The sequence below is a fragment of the Oreochromis aureus genome, linkage group 22 (assembly GCF_013358895.1).
Source record: "Oreochromis aureus strain Israel breed Guangdong linkage group 22, ZZ_aureus, whole genome shotgun sequence".
NCBI lineage: Eukaryota > Metazoa > Chordata > Actinopteri > Cichliformes > Cichlidae > Oreochromis > Oreochromis aureus.
The window spans coordinates 21,868,436-21,888,938 of record NC_052962.1 but is presented as its reverse complement, the minus strand read 5'-3'; the positions used below and the strand labels follow the sequence as shown (position 1 = coordinate 21,888,938).

The following is a 20,503-nucleotide window of genomic DNA, read 5'->3' as shown; positions in this document are numbered from 1 at the left end:
CCCCGGAGAAGTAGAGAAGCTTACAGAAATGTTTGGCCACGTACTTCACATTTCTATTGGTGTTTATGCGTATCACATGACAAAGACCACGACAGGAAAACGTGACAGTCATGTGTCAAAGAACTCATCCCCACAATCGAAATCATTAAGACGCATAAAGTCTACAGCACAACTGCAGGTTATTTGAAATTAAAAAAAAGAAATCTAGCAGCTGATGGCAGGAGAACCCACACCACAGGCATCAAACGCTGCCTTTTAGTGTAGCTTTGGAACAGTGCAGTGGGTCTCCTCGGCGTGGGAAGCCAAACTGTGTTTTTTTGGCTTTTCGACTGCTACATTTGGTGTTTGTTAGATGTGTGTGCCTTCACTGTGTGAAGTTAAACTGTTTCTGATAGTTTCACAGTAAATCAATATCAATATCACTCCATTTTTCTGTCTCTCAAGCAAGCGTAGAAAGCCAGGAAAGAGTTCCTGCTTTGAAACTTTTGAAACATTTCAAGGGATGCAGCCTAAGTTTTGAGCCTTTCAAATATGCACATTTATGAGCTCAAGTGAAATAGATATTTGGGCATAAAATATGTATTGAAGCAATTCTTGGAATTGGTGTAGTGTGATATTGTGGTTTGGTCTTTGATTAGTATTCATATTTCGCAGGGTTGTGGTTTTGACATGAGGCATCCTCATTGACTATTTCTTTTTTTCTCACTCCTCTTTTCACAGGGCACGTTTTTTTTCACATTTCCTTTAAAAGGTCTTTTCAGTGCAGAAAACTTTTTTTTTGTTTTGGAGGATGTGGAGGATGCCCTTCAGTTGAGTTTTCTATCGAGGGCGCCCTGTAATTAGTTTACAGACACTGCTTTTGATGAGTGTGCTTCATTAGGCATTGAGGCTTAGGTATTTATGTTTTTATCCCAGTGTAACATACCTTTCATCGACGTTCAAAAATTCATTTTAAATGCATTCTGCTCCAGAATATTAATCTTTCGGTGTCCACTAACTTTAGATTTTAAACTGGAGGATGGAGTGTGTGTTTGTGTGCGTCTGCTTTTGTGTGGTGCTCAGTTGATGCGTAGGGAGAATACGAATGAGTTTTTAATGAAGTTGGATTATTTTGAAATGATGTAAATGTTAGATCCAAATGTTGGAACTTATCTTTTTAAGCAGATATAAAACAATCGTTTTTATGATTATTTACAGCCATCCCTTATTCAGCGAGATGTAATTGTTCATTTGATCAGTCTGTTGGAGGGATGTGTGAACGTGCATTTATTGTGTTTCTTCGATTGCAAATTTTCTTTTCCTTTTATATCTTTTAGTGACGTTTTCAAACTCTCTGAGACATTTTCCTTTTGAAGATGAATTCAAAAGTGTGATTAAGTATGTTGACATGTGTTTTCCCTTTCTGCGCGTTTGCATTTGCGTCTGTCTCATTGCCAGCCTGTTTCTCCTGCCAGCCAGTTAACAATAATTAATTACACGCACTCCTTGTGAGCTGGCGTTTTCCATGCTGCTGCATGTTTGAAACCATGCTCTCTCTCTCTCTCTCCCTCTCATGACAGGTGTATGACTTATTCTTATAGTCACAAATGAGAGAAACACACAGCAAATAGCTTTAGTCCATCATTTGCACATCACAAAAAAATGGCAAAGGTGACATCGTCAGTGGTAATGGGAAAGAGACGGAGAGAGATCCATTTTTAAAGCGGCTTTCTTAGACGTGACCACACACACATGGTATGCTCCCCACACACATTCGCTCGCAGACAGAGTATGCTCCGAGGACCATAGCAGGGGAGCCGTGTCTGTGTATGAGTGTGTATGTGTGCGTATATAAAGTTAAAATCCAGACAGCCATTCCAAGGGCCAGACTATTGAGTCTTATAAACTCTCAGGTCACAGATTATTGAAATAGCAGAAGAGATATATAGTCTGTGCCTGTGTGTGTGTCTTTTGTTTCACTATTTTACTAAAACTGCACAAATTGTTTTATAAGAACCAGAAATCCAAACACATGTGAAAGTGAATGGTAATGGCTGTGACATAATGAAATAATGCAGATGTGTAAGAAAGATTTGAATGCAGATACGTATGCGTTTATGCATCATCTATCTTTGTGTGTGTCCGTGCTGTCATACTGATTTATTTCAGTGTCATTTAAACTTGCACTGAAAACTTCACAGCAGTGCCCTGGGAGGTAACCTTTTATAGTAGTATAACACTTGATGTCTTTTTGTGTTGGGAAGTCTAACAAAATATACTTTAGTTTGATTTACTAAGGCCCCAGGCAGACAGGGTTAGACACCACATGCAACCACCTGGCAGCCACTGGTTGCTAGGGAAAAACATGTATTTCCGAACCAGTTGTAGGTGGATGGTGGCATTCGCTGTGATATCGATTGCTAAGCTTCAGTTACACAGTCGTAGAGACTGGTCAGTGACCACCTGGTAACCACTGGTGTTCCCTGACCAGTTGGTAAGTTGTTTAGCCAGGTTCTGTTGTTAGGCGAAATAGGTCGCAAAAAGGTATCCGGTGTTGTACTGAAAACCACCTTAGGCAAATAGTCAGCCCGTTCTCACTCCCGAGGCATAACAACCTGACGATTTGTCACGTCCCGCGGCGTTCCTGAGGAACACAAAAGTTGACCTTCTGTGTTCTTATGCTACGCACCGGGTTATGGGTGAAATACAGTAGAATAACGGTCCCGCGGTAATACACCAACTACTCAATAATTAGTTCAGAAGCTTTTGAAAAGTGTGACTCAAACAGAGAAACATCTTCCAAAAGGTGCTGGTTTCACTTTGAAAACAAATAGTCTCTGTTTCGAGTTTCAGTACCGCTGGGTGGTTAGTTAGTAGCAAACTATTCCTAGGTTTTTGGTGCAGCAGCCTCTTAGCGACCAATTTCACCCAGTGACAGACACCAACCTAAAGCAAGCCCCACTCACCAAGAAGTTGAGGAATACAGCTTTTCCCCTTGTAACCAAGCTCTTGGGGGTTGCTGGACTAGGCCTGTGTGACTGAGGCACACAGACCTAATCTCCAGTAATCTCAGTAGGAAACACTTTACATTCTTTAGAAGAAGTGAGTAACCTGTTTTTTCAGCCATTTGTCACCCACCTGTGGCTTCTGGTGTTCACTTCAAAATAATGTTTTTATGGACCAAAAGAGCTAGTGTGTCACCTATGACTTACTGTCATGAGTCATAAGTGAAAATTTCTGTGACTTGTAATATTTGTGCGTGCTGAGCATGAAGACAGAAATTTAACACTTCAATTAATAGATCACTTAAAAGAATCTTGTTTGTTGAATTTTCTCTGCTAGAACAGTGGTTTGAATCCCAAAAAGCTTTGTAGCCAAAAGATAGTGCTTGCACTGGACAGCTGCCAGTTATTTTTGTACGTCTGCATGTGGTGTTAAGCAGTGTTCTGCCTTTCCTCCCCAAAGGGTTAGGTAGCCCTCCTACCGAGTATTAGACACAGACGCACACACACAGAGCACACACAGTACAGTGTTTCCCAGACCCTGTGTGGTGCAGTAATCCCATGTAGTTATTCAAGGTCAGACTCCTCTAATAGACTTTTAATAAAGTTTGTGTTGGGGGGGAAAGGAGGGGGGAGTGTTGAGGGGAGGGTGGGGGTTGTTTGTGTGTGTACAGGATAGACACAGTCATATTTGAGCGTCTGGAATCTGTGTCTGGCGGATAGTTTTAGCACAATATATAACAGGGTAAATTAGGCCTAATAACATTGATTTATTTGATAATAGAAGATTTATTTTACAATTAATTTTATAATAGCAGTAACTGGGATGTCTTGACATATCATTTGAATACTTGTCAGAAAACTCTAAAAGTGTCAGTGATAGTTCTGATAAGAAAGCACTATAGCATTATGAGTATCCTGGATCTTAATGGGTCAACCCAACCCTAGACATGTGACTAATGTTAATGGCATAATACATAATCAATCAATAATTAATCAGTTTCCAAAGCAACCGCACCCCGAGGCTGTTCTAAGGGGCTCATTGTAATGGCCCCTGTGCAACTGTAGTGAGAGCTTGGACTCGTACCCGGTAGGCATTGGACTTTACCAGGGGTGCCCTTTGGTACGGATCGTGCTAATAATGTGTAGAAGCGCGATCAGGTAGCCAGGCAGGAATGCTCAAAAGGTGTAAACAGCAGCCTGTCAGTAAATTAGTTATGGAGACAATTTCTTGGCACAGCCAAGAAAGAAGGTGCTGGTTTTAGAGGTGTTAGAAGTCTCTGCGTTTTGCCGACCGTGTGGTCTAGTTTGCTTCGCTGACTGATAACCTCCAGCTTGCACTGGGCTGGTTCAAAGTGGCATGAATGACAGTTGGCACCTCAGTTGGCCTGGGTTGCTTTGCTGGATCCAAGGCGAAGGAAGTTGGGATTTTGTTGACAAGTAGAGGAAAGGTGATGAGGGAGATTGACAAACTTGAGTGACAATTTACTGACTGATCTACCTCCCCAGTCTCACCTTTGCCTGGATTTAAACATCTTGCTCTGCTTTAAGAAGAATCTGGGCTGCTGAGACTGCTGAATAAGTGGCAGAAAACTAATTGATGGGTGGATTAATCAATAAATGTATCAGTGGACTGTTTTTGGAACTGTTTTGCATCTAAAGTTTTTGAGACAAAATCAAGGTGAAGTGATCAAGTATCTTTGAAGGATTAGTTGGATGTGCATAGCAAGCACGGAAAGAACAGTGAGGGATACAGTGTGTACTTCTTTTATTTAAAAAAAAAAAAAAATCTTCCTACATTTAATGATAGCTATCTGTCTGTCAGTCACGTAAAGGGATTGCTGTGCTTTAGAGAATTACACCTTTACACGCACGCACATGTACAAACACATCAACACATCAAGGTTCACGTAAGGATAGGCCAGGAGCGAGGGGAGGAGTGAAAAAGAGATTGGGGGAACGACAGGCAGGGGGTGGGAAATGGATAAGAGATTAATTGAGAGAATGCTGAATGAAAGATGGATAGATAAGGGGAGGAGGAGAAGTGAGGTGTGTTTGTGTGTGCGTGAGTGAGAATTGGACCCATATAGCTAGGAGTAAGAGGGGAGCCATCTAGAGAGAGTGAAGAAGAGGTAGAAACAGAGAGAGAGAGAGGCTCATAATGAGGGAGAGGTATTGAAATGTGAACCTCTGATTAAGTTTGACATTTAAGATGACATATTTTGCATGCTGTTACCCCATTACAAATGAGTCCTACACTCTGGTAGAGTGGGTCTGCAACTGAATCTACGTGTGTGTGTGATTTGCTTGGCAGGAAAGAATTGGGCCCCTGCTACACAGCAGACGAAGAGAGAATGTGTGTGTAAGTAAAAATTCTGGCATTGATTAGGGACCTGGTAGTCAGCTGAAAGCTTTTAGTCTTAAAATGGCAGGTGGACTCTGTCTCGCGGTGGTTTTATGTTGTCCTCCTCTTTCTCCCTATTTCTGTTTCGCTCTCGAACCCCCTCCCTACTTTCAATTAGACTCCTGCCTCTGCAAAATCAATTCCCAGCTGTTACTGGTTCCCCCGAAAAAAGAAATCCTCCCCTTGGCCAACTTTCTCTCCCTTATCCCCATGTTTCTCGAAGAGGCCAGACACGCCCGCCCTCCCATCCAGGACTCGAACGGAGCGCAGCATCGTGCGCTCGCGACCATTTCCTATTATTGCTCTGCCGCTCTAAATAGGCTCGGTTTCACGGGGACTGATCTGTTTCGTCTCAGTGGGTACTAAACCGTTTACTTGCACGCTTTCATTAATATTGTCTTCAGCTGCTTTCATTCACTGGCACATAACCTAAAGCTACAAGGCACTGCAGCATGACTGCCATTTTGTGCATCAGTGGACTTCCTAGAAGAAATAATTGTCTAAATAAATGACTGCTGAGTGATACAAGACATTCGCGAAAGCCTTAACGAATGCAGCAACATTTTTTGAACATGAAATTGAAGCAATTAACAAAAAGCCAGTGTTTGATTTTTTTTTTCTTGTCTTCTTTTATTTGAGAAGTTAGAGTTGCTCTTTTGGGCAATAGCACATCATGATAAGGTGATCGTGGTATTTTCAGTTTTTTAATGGAAAAAAAAAACATTTCTAGACTGACAAAAAGTTGCAGTTTTAAAAAGGAAATTTCTGAAATGTTGACTTAGTGTGAACACTCCTTTCTGCGTAATGGACCCGAAAGTGAGCGCGTCTTTAAAACCGCCCATGTGTGATGCATACATGAGCCATACCGGATCCAGTCTCAGATATGAAGCTGGAAATGCAAACGTCTGATAGCCACAAGATGTATGAATATTCCAGCAGCTCTAATGAGGAGGCTCAGAGGAGCCTGCTCTCACATTTCTGCAAAGTCAGTCATTGTCTGTGGCTTTCTCAACTCAACTTCCACACGCAGACTCAGACCCAGAGCAAGATATTTGGGAAGAGATTGTTTTGCTAAATTAGTCAAAATAAACCTGAATTCAAATTGTGGCTTGCAGAATTGTTTTAAACCTCATAGTCATTATATTGCAGGCTGTACGAGGGGCGCCCAGCGGGAAGCCTGACCTGTAGCATGACTCGATCTTCAGTGTTCAAAATAGGCCCGAATCTCTTTAAAGCATTCAGTAATGAGTTTGCTTTTGTGGGTCTGCAGTGACTTTGAAGGATGATAAAAGGTGGTTTATGAAATATACCTATGAAGTGATGATAAACACTGATTTTCCACATGCAGAATGTGAACTTGTTTTGGACATCACAGAAAGCTTTAAAGTATATATTCAAATCATCTACTGTTTTTTTTTGTGTGTGTGTGTGTGTGTGTGTGTGTGTGTGTGTGTGTGTGTATGTGTTGGGGGGGTGTCTTATTAGTATCTGGAGCTTATCTGCTCCTTGCCTCTTGCCTTTTTCTCTCCTCCCCTTCTCCCTTTCTTTGCTCCTGTCTATCCATTTCCCAAGACAATCAGCCTTTTTTTCCTTCTTAAAAGAAGAAAATACATTTGTTTTCCCATCTAAAACCTCTCATCCCCTCCAAACGTCTATCCTCCTTCCTTTTACCTCCCTTTCACAGTGTTAGGATTCTTATTCTAATTAAAAGTCCTTACCCACCATCTCCCTCGTCCGTTTCTTTCTCCCTGACTCGTACCTCTCCTTCATGTGCACCTTACTTACCCGTAAATTGTTCTCTCTTTTCCAAATCTCACAAAGTTCCAGTAAATCAGAGGAGAGGAACAGAGATGGCACCGCGAGAAGAAAGCGAGGACAGATAATGAGGAGCAGGAGAGATAGGGACAAAGAGGGGGAGAGGATAACACGAAGAGACAGAAAGCAGCGCATCAAGAAAGAGAAAGAAAAGCCAGAGAGAAGTCTGTCTTTGTAATAAGACCTTGCCTTTAGCTTTATTTCTTCATATGTTGCACATTAATCCTTTGTTTATGAAAGATGGAGATGCCAGCTACAGCTGTCCCACGGGGAGGGAGAGAGCACAGATATCTGGAGGCAGCAGGGATATGTGGATGTGTTGAGATTCGGTATCAAACCCATCCATTACCCTGACTCAATAATATGCATTTAGAGAATTAGCTTGGAGTCACTGTGTAAAATGGTTGAGATGTACTCGTAATCTGTTTTCCTCCATTAGAGAGATCTAACTTTGTTCTCTGAATGACAAAGGCCTCTTTTGATTTCTTATGAGTCGCATGAAAATTCATTGCCAGGCTGGCGGTGCACTAAGATGCTGTAAACATGATGTGGTTGAAATGGAGTAAGATATTGTTTATATAACATAATTAAAGCAACATGTGTCAGACCCCTACAAAACGCATGACAAACGACAGGATTGACCTCCATTGTTGTTCGTAGTGTTGAAACAAGCTGATTAATTTGTTCTTTTTGTGACAAAGATTGTACGAATAGCCAAATTAATTGCCGACAATTAATCACTGGAGTAAGTGAACAAGCAGAATTGACAAACCTTTGCTGATTACAGCCCCTCAAATATGAGGATTTGTTGCAGATATATTACGCGCAATGCATATCTTTGGATTTTTGACTGATGACAAGGCAAAACGAGAAATTTGAACACGTCAGCTCTGATTCTGGAAAAGTCTTCTTGTAAATAACTGACGTAAAAGCAAATGCTGTTTAGCATGCGTGCAAGCGCTTGGTTGAAAATACCTGCTGGTTTGAGTTTGCACTGCTCGAATACGATGACATTTTTGAAGTTGATTTATAGCGCTTCTCTGGAAAACACGAGCGAGCCACACAAAGAAACGCTGAGATGTAGCGAAAGAGTAAGTTTCCCAACGTAGTTCCCCAGCATGGTCCTCCGTCTACCACATGCTTCTGAAACTTACCATACTCCTGTTGCTGCGTCTTTCAGCAGTTGTCGTCGGATGATTATTGGCAATTTTAGATAAAAGCCTCACTGGCGTTGGGGCTAATTGTAGTTGATGGAAATGATTAGCTGTCACATTTATCTTTGCTGAGGTATTGAGGCCAGTGTGGTGTATAGGGGCTAATTGTAGCTAGTAGCAGTAGTTGTTATGCGGTATGTTGTGGTGGGTTGTACCTAATTGTAGTTGATAGTAATGGTTCCAGTCTGTGTATACAGCCTGGAGCAGACAAAAGCTCTGCTGGGACATTGAGAGACACACACACATATACAGATGCTTACACCCAAAAAACACACAGTCGGGCCTTTAAACACACACCTCTGCTTCCTGCCCGCATCCAATAAAAGTGGCACTGAAGTATGCATAAGACCAAATGATTCCAGCGTAAATAAATAAAGGCTACAGCATCATTCCTTCTACTTGCTGCTGTGTTAATGCAATAATTGTCATCACCGGTGAACTTACTAAGTCACCAGTCGGATGGATCATACAGGGCATACGGAAACATAGTTTAGGTCAGTCAGTGCTTCTTAGGTCGGGGTTTCAGCTTCATTGCTTTACCACAACGATCTGTAGTTTTCCACTGTGTGTGTGTGTGTGTGTGTGTGTGTGTGTGTGTGTGTGTAAATGATGAATTCTGACTGGGTGTGGTGAACATCAGATGAGATTTTCCCCTGCTCCCTGCACTCGCTCACACTCTCCCGCTCCCTCTCTTTCCCCACAGACACACACACACACACACACACGCACAGGGTGAGTGCCAGGGCTGGTCTAGGCGTGGGCCCTTGCAGACATAAATGCTTTATTTTAATAGTTGTATGGCAGAGAGAGAGGGAGTGGGAGAAAAAAGTCAAATACTACAAAGGCCACAGAGAGAAAATTGGATTCAACAAAAAAAGCACCCCTCTCTCATTTTCTGTTTTGCTCTTCTCTCTATCTCTGTTTATTAAGTATTTTCTAATCCTCTAGATAACAACAGAATCCTGCCCAAATACGGGTATTTTCACTGTGCATCATCACCCGATTATGGATTTTCAAACTTATTCTCATATTTTCTTTAGCAGTGTGTTTCTGTGTGTGTGTGTGTGTCAGTTCTCTTTAACTGCTTTAACTGTTTGCAGGTTGCTATCAGTAAATAACAACAAGCTTTTGTCTCTCACAGATGCTCACAGGGTGGTGCGCATGCTTTCTGGGTTTATCATCAAATAATGCATTACTCACACATAAACCCCTCAAAGACATCCAGTGTCTTCCCCCCTCATATTGCATTGATCTAAAAGTGATCAGTTTTGGCGTCAATCAGGCGTCGGTTGGGTTTGATTTTGTTTATGACCAAAAGAAATGGGTGTACGGGTTCTCCGGGTTGACTGTGCACCCCCGAATATGAACTGAACGACCACAAATAAACACAGATGCGCGCGTATGCGCACGCACGCACACACTTGTGCAAGGAGGACAAAAAAAAGAGCAAAAAAACAAAAAGCATGCAGCATCTCCCTGTCACGACTGTTGTGAACGCTACAACCACAATTGTTCCCCTTTTGAACAAAAGAAAGATTATGGTTTAACATAAAACACATGTTTGGTTATTTGATGGCTTTGTACAGTGATTATAAGGGAAGGAGGGGAGGGGGGGAGGGCAGGAACAGAAAGAAAACATTTAATGATGGAATTACTTAAGTTATTGTTGCAATTATTCTTGCATGTGAAAGAGGGCAACACAAAATAAAAAAAATGACTTGGCACTTCGTTTCTTTGATATTGGTGTTTTACGCAAGGATGGGGAAGCAGGAAAAAGGTGAAAGGTCGAGAGAGAGAGGAAGAGGATGAGTGGGGCGGGACAAAAGTAAAATGTGACATGGGGGGGGAAAAAAGCAGGCAATCAAAAGAGGAAACCCAAGGAGGCGAGGTGATGCAGATAAAAGTGTGAGAGACAGTGAGAAATGAGAAAATGAGAATTTGCAAGCCAGAAAATGAATGAAAGGTAAAAAAAAAAAAAACACCCAAAAAAGCAAAAAACGAGAGGAGCAAAATGGGAAGGAGAAATTTGGAGCGCTTGAGGGAATGAATTGCAGTCTGCCGCCTCCCTCATCCATCTTTCTGATATGGGGCGTTCGGTTTGATGTGGTTGTGTGTTGGCCATTCTCCCCGTCTCCTCTCCTTCATCTGTCTCCCCCGTTTCTCTCTGCGCCTCACCCTCCTCTCCCCTCGCTGTCTCTCCCGTCTCTCTGATATGGTTTGGGTTCTTGATGTGGTCACGTGTTGGAAGATTCTCACGGATGGTTTCCATAACGATAAAAAGATTCACTCCCCAGTTGGGAAAAAAAAGTTGTACGAAGGATGCTTTTTTTGGTGGGGGGGTGGCCGTCACATTTCAGCAAGCACCCCCCCCGTTCAAAAAAAAAAAATCTCTCGCAGCTGAGATGTTTCTGATTTGTTGCGCCTGTTTTTCTTTGACGAGGTTTGTGGTCGAGGATTGTCGCAGATTTTGGTGTTCAAAGAAGTCTGTAAATTAAATCAAAGCTATTTTGCGCACATACTGTACATCATTGTCAGATAATTGTATTTGTGTGTATGTGTGGCATTATATGCAGAATATTACTGGAGTTTAAAAGGCTCTGTATCTTTTAGTGTCTTGAGGAGTCAGCTTGCTGTTTTTTATCCCCAAACTCCTTCTTCTTCCTCCTTTAATACATGGTAACAAATCATAATTTTTTTTCTTCTAATTTTCATGTTTGTAGAAATGGTGAGGAAGAAGAATCCCCCTATCCGGAGTGTGGGAGGCGAGGAGGAAGAGGAAGAAGAGGGAAAGAGGCCAGCGGGAGAAGAGGAAGAAGAAGGTGAGGAGGAAGGGAGAGTGGGAGCAGAGGCCGAACGAATAAACCGACCCTCCGAGCCGGAATCCTCCGAGCGGGTCAGAGGAGATGAGGAGCAGCAGGAGGAGGAGGAGGGGGGAGAGAGCGAGTGCATTTCCTCGTCTGTCTCTCCCTCGTCTGTCGGCGATCGCTACGGTAATGAGGAACGAGGGGGGAGGAGAGGAGGAGGCAGGGGAAGGGCAAAGCAAGGAGGAGCGGCGCTGACGGACAGGCCGGAGAGCCAGTCGGAGCCTGAGGACGGGGACAGAGCGGTAGAAGAAGGGGAGAGAAGCGACAGAGAAAGGGGGGAGGCAGATCATCTCACCCCTCCTCTCCTCTCTGCCCCGCACCTCCTCCCAAGACAGGAAGGAGGGGAGGAGACCACGACCGATACCCCTCCGCTTTCCTCCAGCCCCTCTCCTAAACTCCAGGACTTCAAGTGCAATGTGTGTGGCTACGGTTACTATGGCAATGACCCGGCTGACCTGGTGAAGCACTTTCGGAAGTATCACCTGGGCCTGCACAACCGCACACGGCAGGATGCTGCTCTGGACACACACATCCTGGCACTCCACAACATGGCTCCCCAACACACACCTATTGGTAACTTCAGCTTTCTCTTTCCAGCGCTTATTATAGAAATTAGTTTTAAATGGACAATCAAATGTATGACCCTAAAGACCTGGACAATCATAGCAAATATGATCCAGTACAGGAGAAAACTGCTAAAAATATATATGAGTTCATGTATTTCATATATATATACTTTGAACTTGTCTTCCAGTAAGGACATAGCAGTTACTTAGAAAAACAGCTTGTTGATTCTGAGTCTAGTTTTCCTTCTTCCCAGATGTCAGGCTAGTTCTCACATTTTTTTTTTGCCTCAAGCAGCTTGAGCCCTCTTTGTTTATCTGTTTCTACCAGTCTGACCCCCTCTTGCATTTCTCATGTCAGACATACAGGCGGGACAAGGGCAGAGGAGCCAAGCCAAAGACTTGGGGAAGACAAGACCAGAGATACAGAATCAGCAGCATAGGACAGTTATGATGAATGGCACATATGACGTACAGGTAAGTACTGGGTGTGAAATACTCATAAAAGTGTTTAAAATACTCCTTCCATTAATAACTGAATATATTTAAAAAACAAAAACTGTGTGCTGTAGTAGGGCTTTTAAGGAATTTTAAAAGGGGTTAAAAATAAAATAAAATAAAAACCCTTCCTTTAAACTCGTTTACCTCCTCAGTCCCACAGAAAGCCTTAATTTTCGGAGCTGATTGGCTTTCATAAAAGTCAGTGTGGTATTCCAAAATACTATTTTTCTTGAAGTTTGCCAATTTTGGTATCTGTGGCCCATTTTCCACAAGAGGACTACAGTATGCTCTCAGATTTGGTGACTCTCATCCTGCCAGCATGCCAGACTGCAAAAAGCATTTCTTCTCCCATTAATTTAGAGCTTCCGCTCAAAGTACCAGGAAATTTAACTCCCAAGGATTTTTCTCTCACGGATCCTAAGACATCCAGACATGCTTCAGACGGTTGACTGTCTATATTTCCAACCCTTGAAATGTCGTGTGTGTGTGATCAAAAATGTTAAGTGCTGCAAGCCTCACCCAGAAATTTCTGTACCTATTGAAAAGTATTAATCTCCCGGGGAGGTTTTTTTTTTTCCTTTTCTTTTGTTCAGGGGTAGAATAATTTCCCTGGTCCCCGCAGTAGAAATTGTTAACTGTTAATAGCCCCTGGAGTTAGTTCCTGCAGCGTGGAAGCTCTCATAAGCCGTTTTTCCACCGCAGGAACTTTTCCCAGGGTCTAGAAACTTTTGGAGGGACTCAATGCATTTCCATTTGTCAAGTAGCCTAACTGCAGCGTTTTGTCTCATCTCACAGTCATTTGAGATGGTAAAACCACTTTTTTTTTACTTCAAGGTATTCCGCAGAATTTGTTGAGTATTGCTTGTAAATACCACATTGTAACTCGGGCCTTCATGTCTGATTCAGAGCGCAAGAACAAGAGAGGGAATGAGAGAGACTGAGCAGTTGTGGTCAAGCATGCTAGAAAGTGAATGTGAACAAACCCGTGAATCAGACAAACCAAACTTTATTTTCTGGTTGTTTCTCAGTGGTTGCGTTTTGAAGTAGTAATAAACAGGCTTATATTGTTTCACAACCCTACGGGAAGGTGCGTGGTTAGATTTTTTTTTATAACCAAAGGGGAGGCTTCAGGCTGTCCGCCGTGGATGCTCTGTCTGTGTGTGTATGTGTGCGGAAAAGAGGCATGATGGAACGTCATCAAAACTTTTTTCAGACGTCCCACATGTTAAAACAGCTAAAGTGATGGGCCTAGTCTTTTCTTTACCGCAGTGGAAATGTAGAGAAACAACGACAAGGATCACGGTGTGAGCTCCAACAATATATAATGGTTTAGTGTCAGAACTGTGGTTAGGCCTTATGTTGCGGATGTGCGTTCAACTAATAGAAAACTAAAACCTTTACAAAGAAATAGTAAAGAAACATGTATTTCTGTGTATTTCCTGTTAGGCTTATAATAATGCTGTTATTACACAAGTACAAATGATGTTATTTAAATATGCTTTTATTTTGTCCATGCCACGTATTTATACGGATCAGGTATAAATCAAGTAAACTTTATGTAGTGTGAGAAAAATGTGAAAGTGGCCACGTTGACATCATCTGAGTCATCTGCGTATAAAACATAAAAGTTTACTGTTGGAAGCAAAAGTGAAACTTTTTAAAGTTGTTGTTGTATTTCTTTTCCACGTGGGTTACCCTGGAAACAGATTTTTTGCAAGATAACAAACACAGTTGACGCATTTATGCCTCGACTAGAACTGGTGTTAGATATTATGGCAGGGCTCCAGCACATTTTATATAATCTTACAATTAATTATACAACAATTTTCTTTTATTTTGAGGTAAAACAGTAACATCAGAAATCTGCACTCATGGATGCAATGCAGTGTCGGTCTCGTTTGCATATGTTTAATGCGCATCACTGTGTGCACCAACATGTACTAGTAAAACTGGCGTAAAGTTCTAAAAGTAAACTCAAAAAAAGTTGCCATAATTTCATTTATATCAAAGTTACAGTTATTAAATTTGTATGTCATAATAACTTGAAGAAGTGCGACATACTGTATATGAAACATTTTATGTAATCATAGTTAGAAACTTTGATCCAATACAAGTAACACTGATTTAGTTAACGGTTTGCTGTAATCACAGTTGTAATAAATCTGCAAAGTTAGGCTCATAACTGAATGGAATAATTTATTGGGTAGAGCAATCTGCAACTGATTTGTAACATAGGGTGTGCCTTATTTGGACAGGGAGGCATTGTGCTGCAAGTTATAAAATTTTATAGACTGACAGATGGATAGACACAGAAAGGGAGACAACCGGGGCACCTGGCAGACAGGCCCCGCATATGGGGGTATGCATACTCAAGCGTACGTGCGCGCGCACACAAAAGCCATAGTGTCTACTTCCCAAATCTTTTGCAGGGAATGCGTGTGTGGACAAACGCTCGCATGTGCACCACGTGCATGATTATAGCTGTTAAACAATTCAATAGACCCATGCTCATCCCCATATTGAGGGCTCATTTTTTATAAAACTAGGTGAATGAAGGGGATGCTGCAAACTTGCAGGTGCAACTAAAAATTCCTTCTGCAAGGTGAATGTCGTAGATATACTGGGACGCTATATTCAAACTTCTAATCATAAATAATCAAAAAAACATTTTTGAAAAAAAGAGATGCGTTTTGTACCTGCAGTGCGGGCATCAACAGATTACCAAATCAATCTGAGGATAAAAATAGTTTTAATAATTTTGTTCTTTGTGTTACCAGGCGTCCATAATCAGTGAAATCAGCAGCGCCAGTATTGATTTGCCGTGCATGTTAGTGCTGAACATTAAAGCCTCAGACTAACTGCTCATGTGTCTGCTATTTTTGCCATGTGTACACATCACTTACTCAATGTGAACTCTCCAAGCTTTTGATTTGTATATTTTTTAGATATATTGAAATATACTTTTTGCTTGAATGTCAGTATTTACAACAAAATTTAGCTGAACTAATAAAGCAGCTGAGCGGGCAGTTTTATTATGAAATGGCTTTGTTAAAACTGGGACAGCTAAAACCTTTTGGCTGGCAGAGCTCCATCATGTCACCATTCTCTAAATAAGTCTAAAACACACGTCCTTCTCTAAAGTAGTGAGCAGATTAGCCTAAAAATAGTAATAATTATGAGTACTTTATCATCTGATATCAAATTTTATGGTGATCGATTTTTACCTTAAGAGTCACGAAGTTTAAATGAGATCTTAAATCAGATCAGTGGTATCTAATCACCTATCAGTTTAGCAGTATTTTCAGTAATAACCTGCAGGTTCGCTTGGAAAAAATTTTTTAATCGTCAAACGTTTACAATATGCTGTAAATATAAGCTCATTAAGCCCATTTTTGGCAATAACTGGGTCAGGGATTAGGATTTCGAGTATTCATGAACTGTGATGTTTTTGTGTGAAAGATTTAGTGAGATGATTCAATAAACGTGCGTGTGTGTGTGTATGTGTGTGAAGAACAGTGAAGGAGTTCTGTTTCATTTAAACCAGCAGCCTGTAATGATCTAAAGTCACGTAATGGACACAGTAATACACATACACACAGTAGTCCTGTGCTCACGCACGCGCGCAGACACACACACACACACATACGCACAACGAATCAGAAATAGAAAATCCAGTGGGCTTAAGTCGTCATTATGAAGAAAAAGTGAAAGTATATATATATATATAAAAAAAAACGAATGAAAGGGGTCTCTATTCTCTCCATCCCTCACTCACTTTTTCTCTCTCTCCCGCCCACGTTTGGAAAATTCCATGTTGTCATTTGCTAAGACAAGATTCCATGTCAACCAATGAGATTCCAGATCCCCCCAAAAAAGTCATAGAGGAGAAAAGGGAGAAGGAATGAGTGAGAGTGCTCGAGATGGAGGAGGAAAGGAGAGAAGGTAGTGACAGAGGCAGACGGAGAACCAGTAGTTATAATCGGCTGTTAGGGAGTATAATGAAACAGCTGTCAGACATATTTAACTGTCTTCTTCTCTCCTGGTTCTCCATTTGTCTCTCTTATCATGTCTTTGTCTCTCCTTCACCTTCTCCTCTGCTCTGCCCTCTTTCTTTGATTTGTCTTTCTTAGTCTCTATTACTTTATCTAATCCATTTTTCTCTAACTTCTCAATTTGCTTCCCGGCTCTCTTTCACCTCTTTCTTTTTCTGCAGCTCTGTTCTTCAACTTGCAATTTTTTCTTTCATCTTGTCCCGTTCGCCCTTTGCCTCTTTTCTTTCACTCTGTCCCTGTCTCATATTCTCGGTCATGTCTTCCTGCACATTCTGCCTGGTGAAATTACTTGATGCTTTGCTCTTTGCTAATTGTCTGGGCAGGGTCTGTTGGATGAGATAATTGTTGAATTTCTGTCGTGAGATCACGTACAGTAATGACTCTCATTTAGACTTTAACATTTATTTTCTTTAGCTGAGTTGACGTATACCATCTCACGCTTAATTCTTTGTACAAATATTACTTTTTCCACCCTTTTTGGCAAAATGATTGCCTTACTGTCACTCTTGGTGTCTATGAAAGTTCAGATTTTCAACTGTCCTATGAACTGATTGTAGTTTCTTTAAAAAAAACAAGACAAACACACAGAGAGAAAAAAGTCTTTAACACCGTTCATCTTCAAAAATGTCCTTGTACCATCATAAAAAACCTCCAAATTTCTTACCTTCAATCCCACTTTTAATCCTAATATATTTTAACCATAAGCATAAAAATGGGCAAATAAATAGTTTTGTGTGTCTTAAAAACTCATTTCTGTGCTAAAAAATCCCAAACAACGGACAGTATTTGTATAACATGAACAAAAAATAGTAGTAGACACAAACTTGTATCTCTTGTTATTAAAAAAAAATCCAAGTCTGAAAAATACATAAACATATACAACTTGTCATACACAAAAAAACTACATGCTAGCAATCCATTATACTAGGAAACATGACATAAAAGCAAAACAGAACATTCCCCGCTAATCTGTTCTTCACACCAATTGACGTAACTGCCATGCTGCATATTTGCTGATTCTGAGATCTAATTCCTAGTATTGAAACGATAAACAAGAACATTGCGTCTGTTTGGTGTTCTGTTATCTGTGGAGCTTTGCATCTTTGCTTGCATCACATGCAGCATGCAGCTCTGTTACCACACTGCCCATAGTTAGCTTAAAACCACAGATTTAGAGACAAATCTATATTGTACAGTAGTGAGTCCATTGCCACTGTAAGGCATGCCAGATTGCCTCATTACTATCATAGCCATGAGCACAGTGTAATCACCTACTGTCTAGAGTCTAACTTAATAAAAAAAATCAGTGCCAGGTTGCTGACTTATATAAAACCTTGGCCTCGACCCTAAATACTACAGTAGAGCCTAGTAGTTTTGTTATTGGTTGGTTAGTTAGACTTAGAGTTGCCTTTTAATTGTCTACAGTTACATACGGAAAATGATGGATTATGTTCATTGTGGGTTTGAGTAGCTAAGGCATAATTATCCTGCACAGCTCTACGATTGGTGGCTTGTGCCATGTGTCCTTTAAATATCTGCTGCTTAGGAACATAAAAATAACTGCCTTGTATCTAATTTCTTTCATGTTTGTCTGTTTGAAGGAAAAGGCAGTATAATCACTCATTGTCTTTTTTTCCCTTTTCTGAATCCTGTAAAGTACTTTATTAAATGTAAAGTTAGCATTAGCTTTCACTATTTAAAGAATTATAAATAAATTCCTGAATTGCTCTTTATTTTCAAAGATTAAGAGTCTGATATGTAGTTATTCATTTGCAGCAGCAATTTTAGGAAATGCACGCATTTGGAAAATGGACAATAAATAAAAACACCCATCTTTTATTCGCATGAAGCGATAACAAGCAAGCAGCCTGCCTCTTAATCAAACTGTTTATGCATTAAATATATATTTTTATTCCTTCTTTTCTGCCTATCAACAGGTGACGTTGGGTGGCACCCTCATTGGAATCGGTCGGAAGACCTCGGATTGCCAGGGAAACACAAAGTACTTTCGCTGCAAATTCTGCAACTTCACGTATATGGGCAGTAATTCCTTGGAACTCGAACAACATTTCCTTTCCTCGCACCCAAACAAAGTCAAAACACCGCCAACCACACCCCTGCTGACCACAAATAACCTGGCAACGCACGACAACCAGCTGAAGGGACGGAGTCAAGCCTTAGACGGGGCCGAGCGAGTTGCGGTGCGCGCGGAGGACGACTCTTTGGTCGGGTACTTCATCCCAGTCAGGTCTTGTTCGGATTCATCGGGCTGGGTGGGGGAGGCTGGTCGAGGTGCCGTGCAGACGTATTATTGGTGTAAATTCTGCAGCTGGAGTTGCGAGTGGTCGGGGGGTTCTGCAAAGCTTTTAGAGCACTATGAGCAAAGACACAAAATGAACGCCGGTGGTACTACGAGCCCCAACAACTCTAATCCTGGTGGGATGGACAGAGAGCGAGAAAGAGGAGGAAGGAGAGATGGAGGAGAGAGAGACCAAATGGTATCAAAAGGCCGCAAAGATCAGCCATCCAACCTCTCCACCACCAGCCAAGGTAATGAAGATGTATTGGAACGTGGCAGTAAGATGATTTTCGGTACTGCTGGTAGATTGTGTCTGCTTAAAGCAAACATAAATGATTGCCCTCAATAAATGAGTCTTCTTTTATTGTTTGTGGTGCTTGTCACCTCATGTTTGTTTGCCTTGATGATCATAATAGGAATTATACGTGATAATATTTGAATTTCTGCTCAGGTTTTATTTACTCTTGTTCTGCTTTTTGCTCCTAGGAGACCCAAACAGCAGTGATTCAGAAGCAGTTGTGACCAGTTATAACTGTCAGTTGTGTGATTTCCGGTACTCCATGGCCCACAGTGCGGATGTGATCGTAGTAGCACCTTTACTACTGCACTACCAGCATAACCACTCCATCCACCGCTGCAGCATTCAGCACTGCATGTATTGTCCACAGGGTCTCTGTCAGCCACAAAAACACCTAGGGGAGGTGAGATAAATAAAATATTGAAATGTTTATTTGCTTGTTTTGCTGCCTGCTTGGTAATTAGAAGAAAAAAAAGAGCTGTTTTGCAAGCAAAGGAAAAATAAAATGTAATATAGGAACAAGTGTAAAGTTAATTGTTCCAATTTCCTGCCTAGTTAAAATTCCCTTGCTTTCCCCAGTCTACCCACGCACTCTCCCCACCCTCCTTTTGTGCCAGCTGCCAACAGTTCTGTTGCAGCTGTTAAAAATGCAAAAAGGATGGTTAACATCCAAAATTGAGGGTGGCATCATTTACTTAATAATGCACATTCATACTGGTACTGCTGGCTTCCACTTCTTTATTAGATTCATCGAAAAAAAAAAAAAACGGCTACGCCACAGCATCAAAACCAGAGAAAAGAAAAGGAGGACTTCAAATTCTTCTTATACACATATATTGGTACTAATCAGTAAAGCATTTAAAGGTTCAAACCACTTTTGCACTTACCTTTTTTTCTAATTTGTCTCATCAGGTATCCCACCCATTTGCTTGTCGGAAGCCCACCTGCCCCAAATGCTGTTCAAAGTTCCCTCAACCCGCCAAACAGCAGGACGCCATTGGTTCAAAACCCGCTGTCACCACCTCACCCAGCGTGACTCCTCCTAATCCTAGAGGCGACCACAGTGGGATTTCTGGTTGTACTTTTCACCCCTCTAACCCCGCCCATCCTGTTGTCACACAAGGTATTTGGAGGCATATGTTATTTATATATGTTACATTTATCAGAAGCCTGATTCTGGAGCTTTTCCAGCATGAACCTAAATTCTTCGCTTCTTGCTTCTGATTGGTCCCGCTTTCCTGTCGTAGGCGTCACCCACTTGTGTGACCAGTGTGCATTTGCTACCACTGACATTGACGTGTTGCTGCAACACTATGAAAGCTGCCACAACCTGATCAACCTAAAGGGGGCTCCCCCACATGTCAAAGCTGAGGAAGAAGCTGCGGGAGACAAGGAAGGAGGGCGAGGAGGTGCAGGAGAGAGGGAGTACTCATGTACAAAGTGTCACTTCATTACAGAAGTGGAAGAAGAGATTTTTAGACACTACAGGTGAGATTGCATGGTCATTATAAT

General features: G+C 41.5%; 1 protein-coding gene across 6 annotated transcripts in view; it reads left to right on the top strand.

Moving 5' to 3' along the window:
- Positions 1–20,503, top strand: part of trps1 (trichorhinophalangeal syndrome I) — a 115,525-nt gene that overhangs the window by 37,460 nt on the left and 57,562 nt on the right. For all 6 annotated transcript variants that reach the window (XM_039605815.1, XM_039605817.1, XM_039605816.1 and 3 more), the window contains 6 exons: positions 11,135–11,851; positions 12,203–12,318; positions 18,332–18,944; positions 19,180–19,394; positions 19,904–20,114; positions 20,239–20,479. In XM_039605815.1, coding sequence (XP_039461749.1) covers positions 11,135–11,851; positions 12,203–12,318; positions 18,332–18,944; positions 19,180–19,394; positions 19,904–20,114; positions 20,239–20,479 — 2,113 coding nt within the window. The remainder of the gene's footprint in view (positions 1–11,134; positions 11,852–12,202; positions 12,319–18,331; positions 18,945–19,179; positions 19,395–19,903; positions 20,115–20,238; positions 20,480–20,503) is intronic.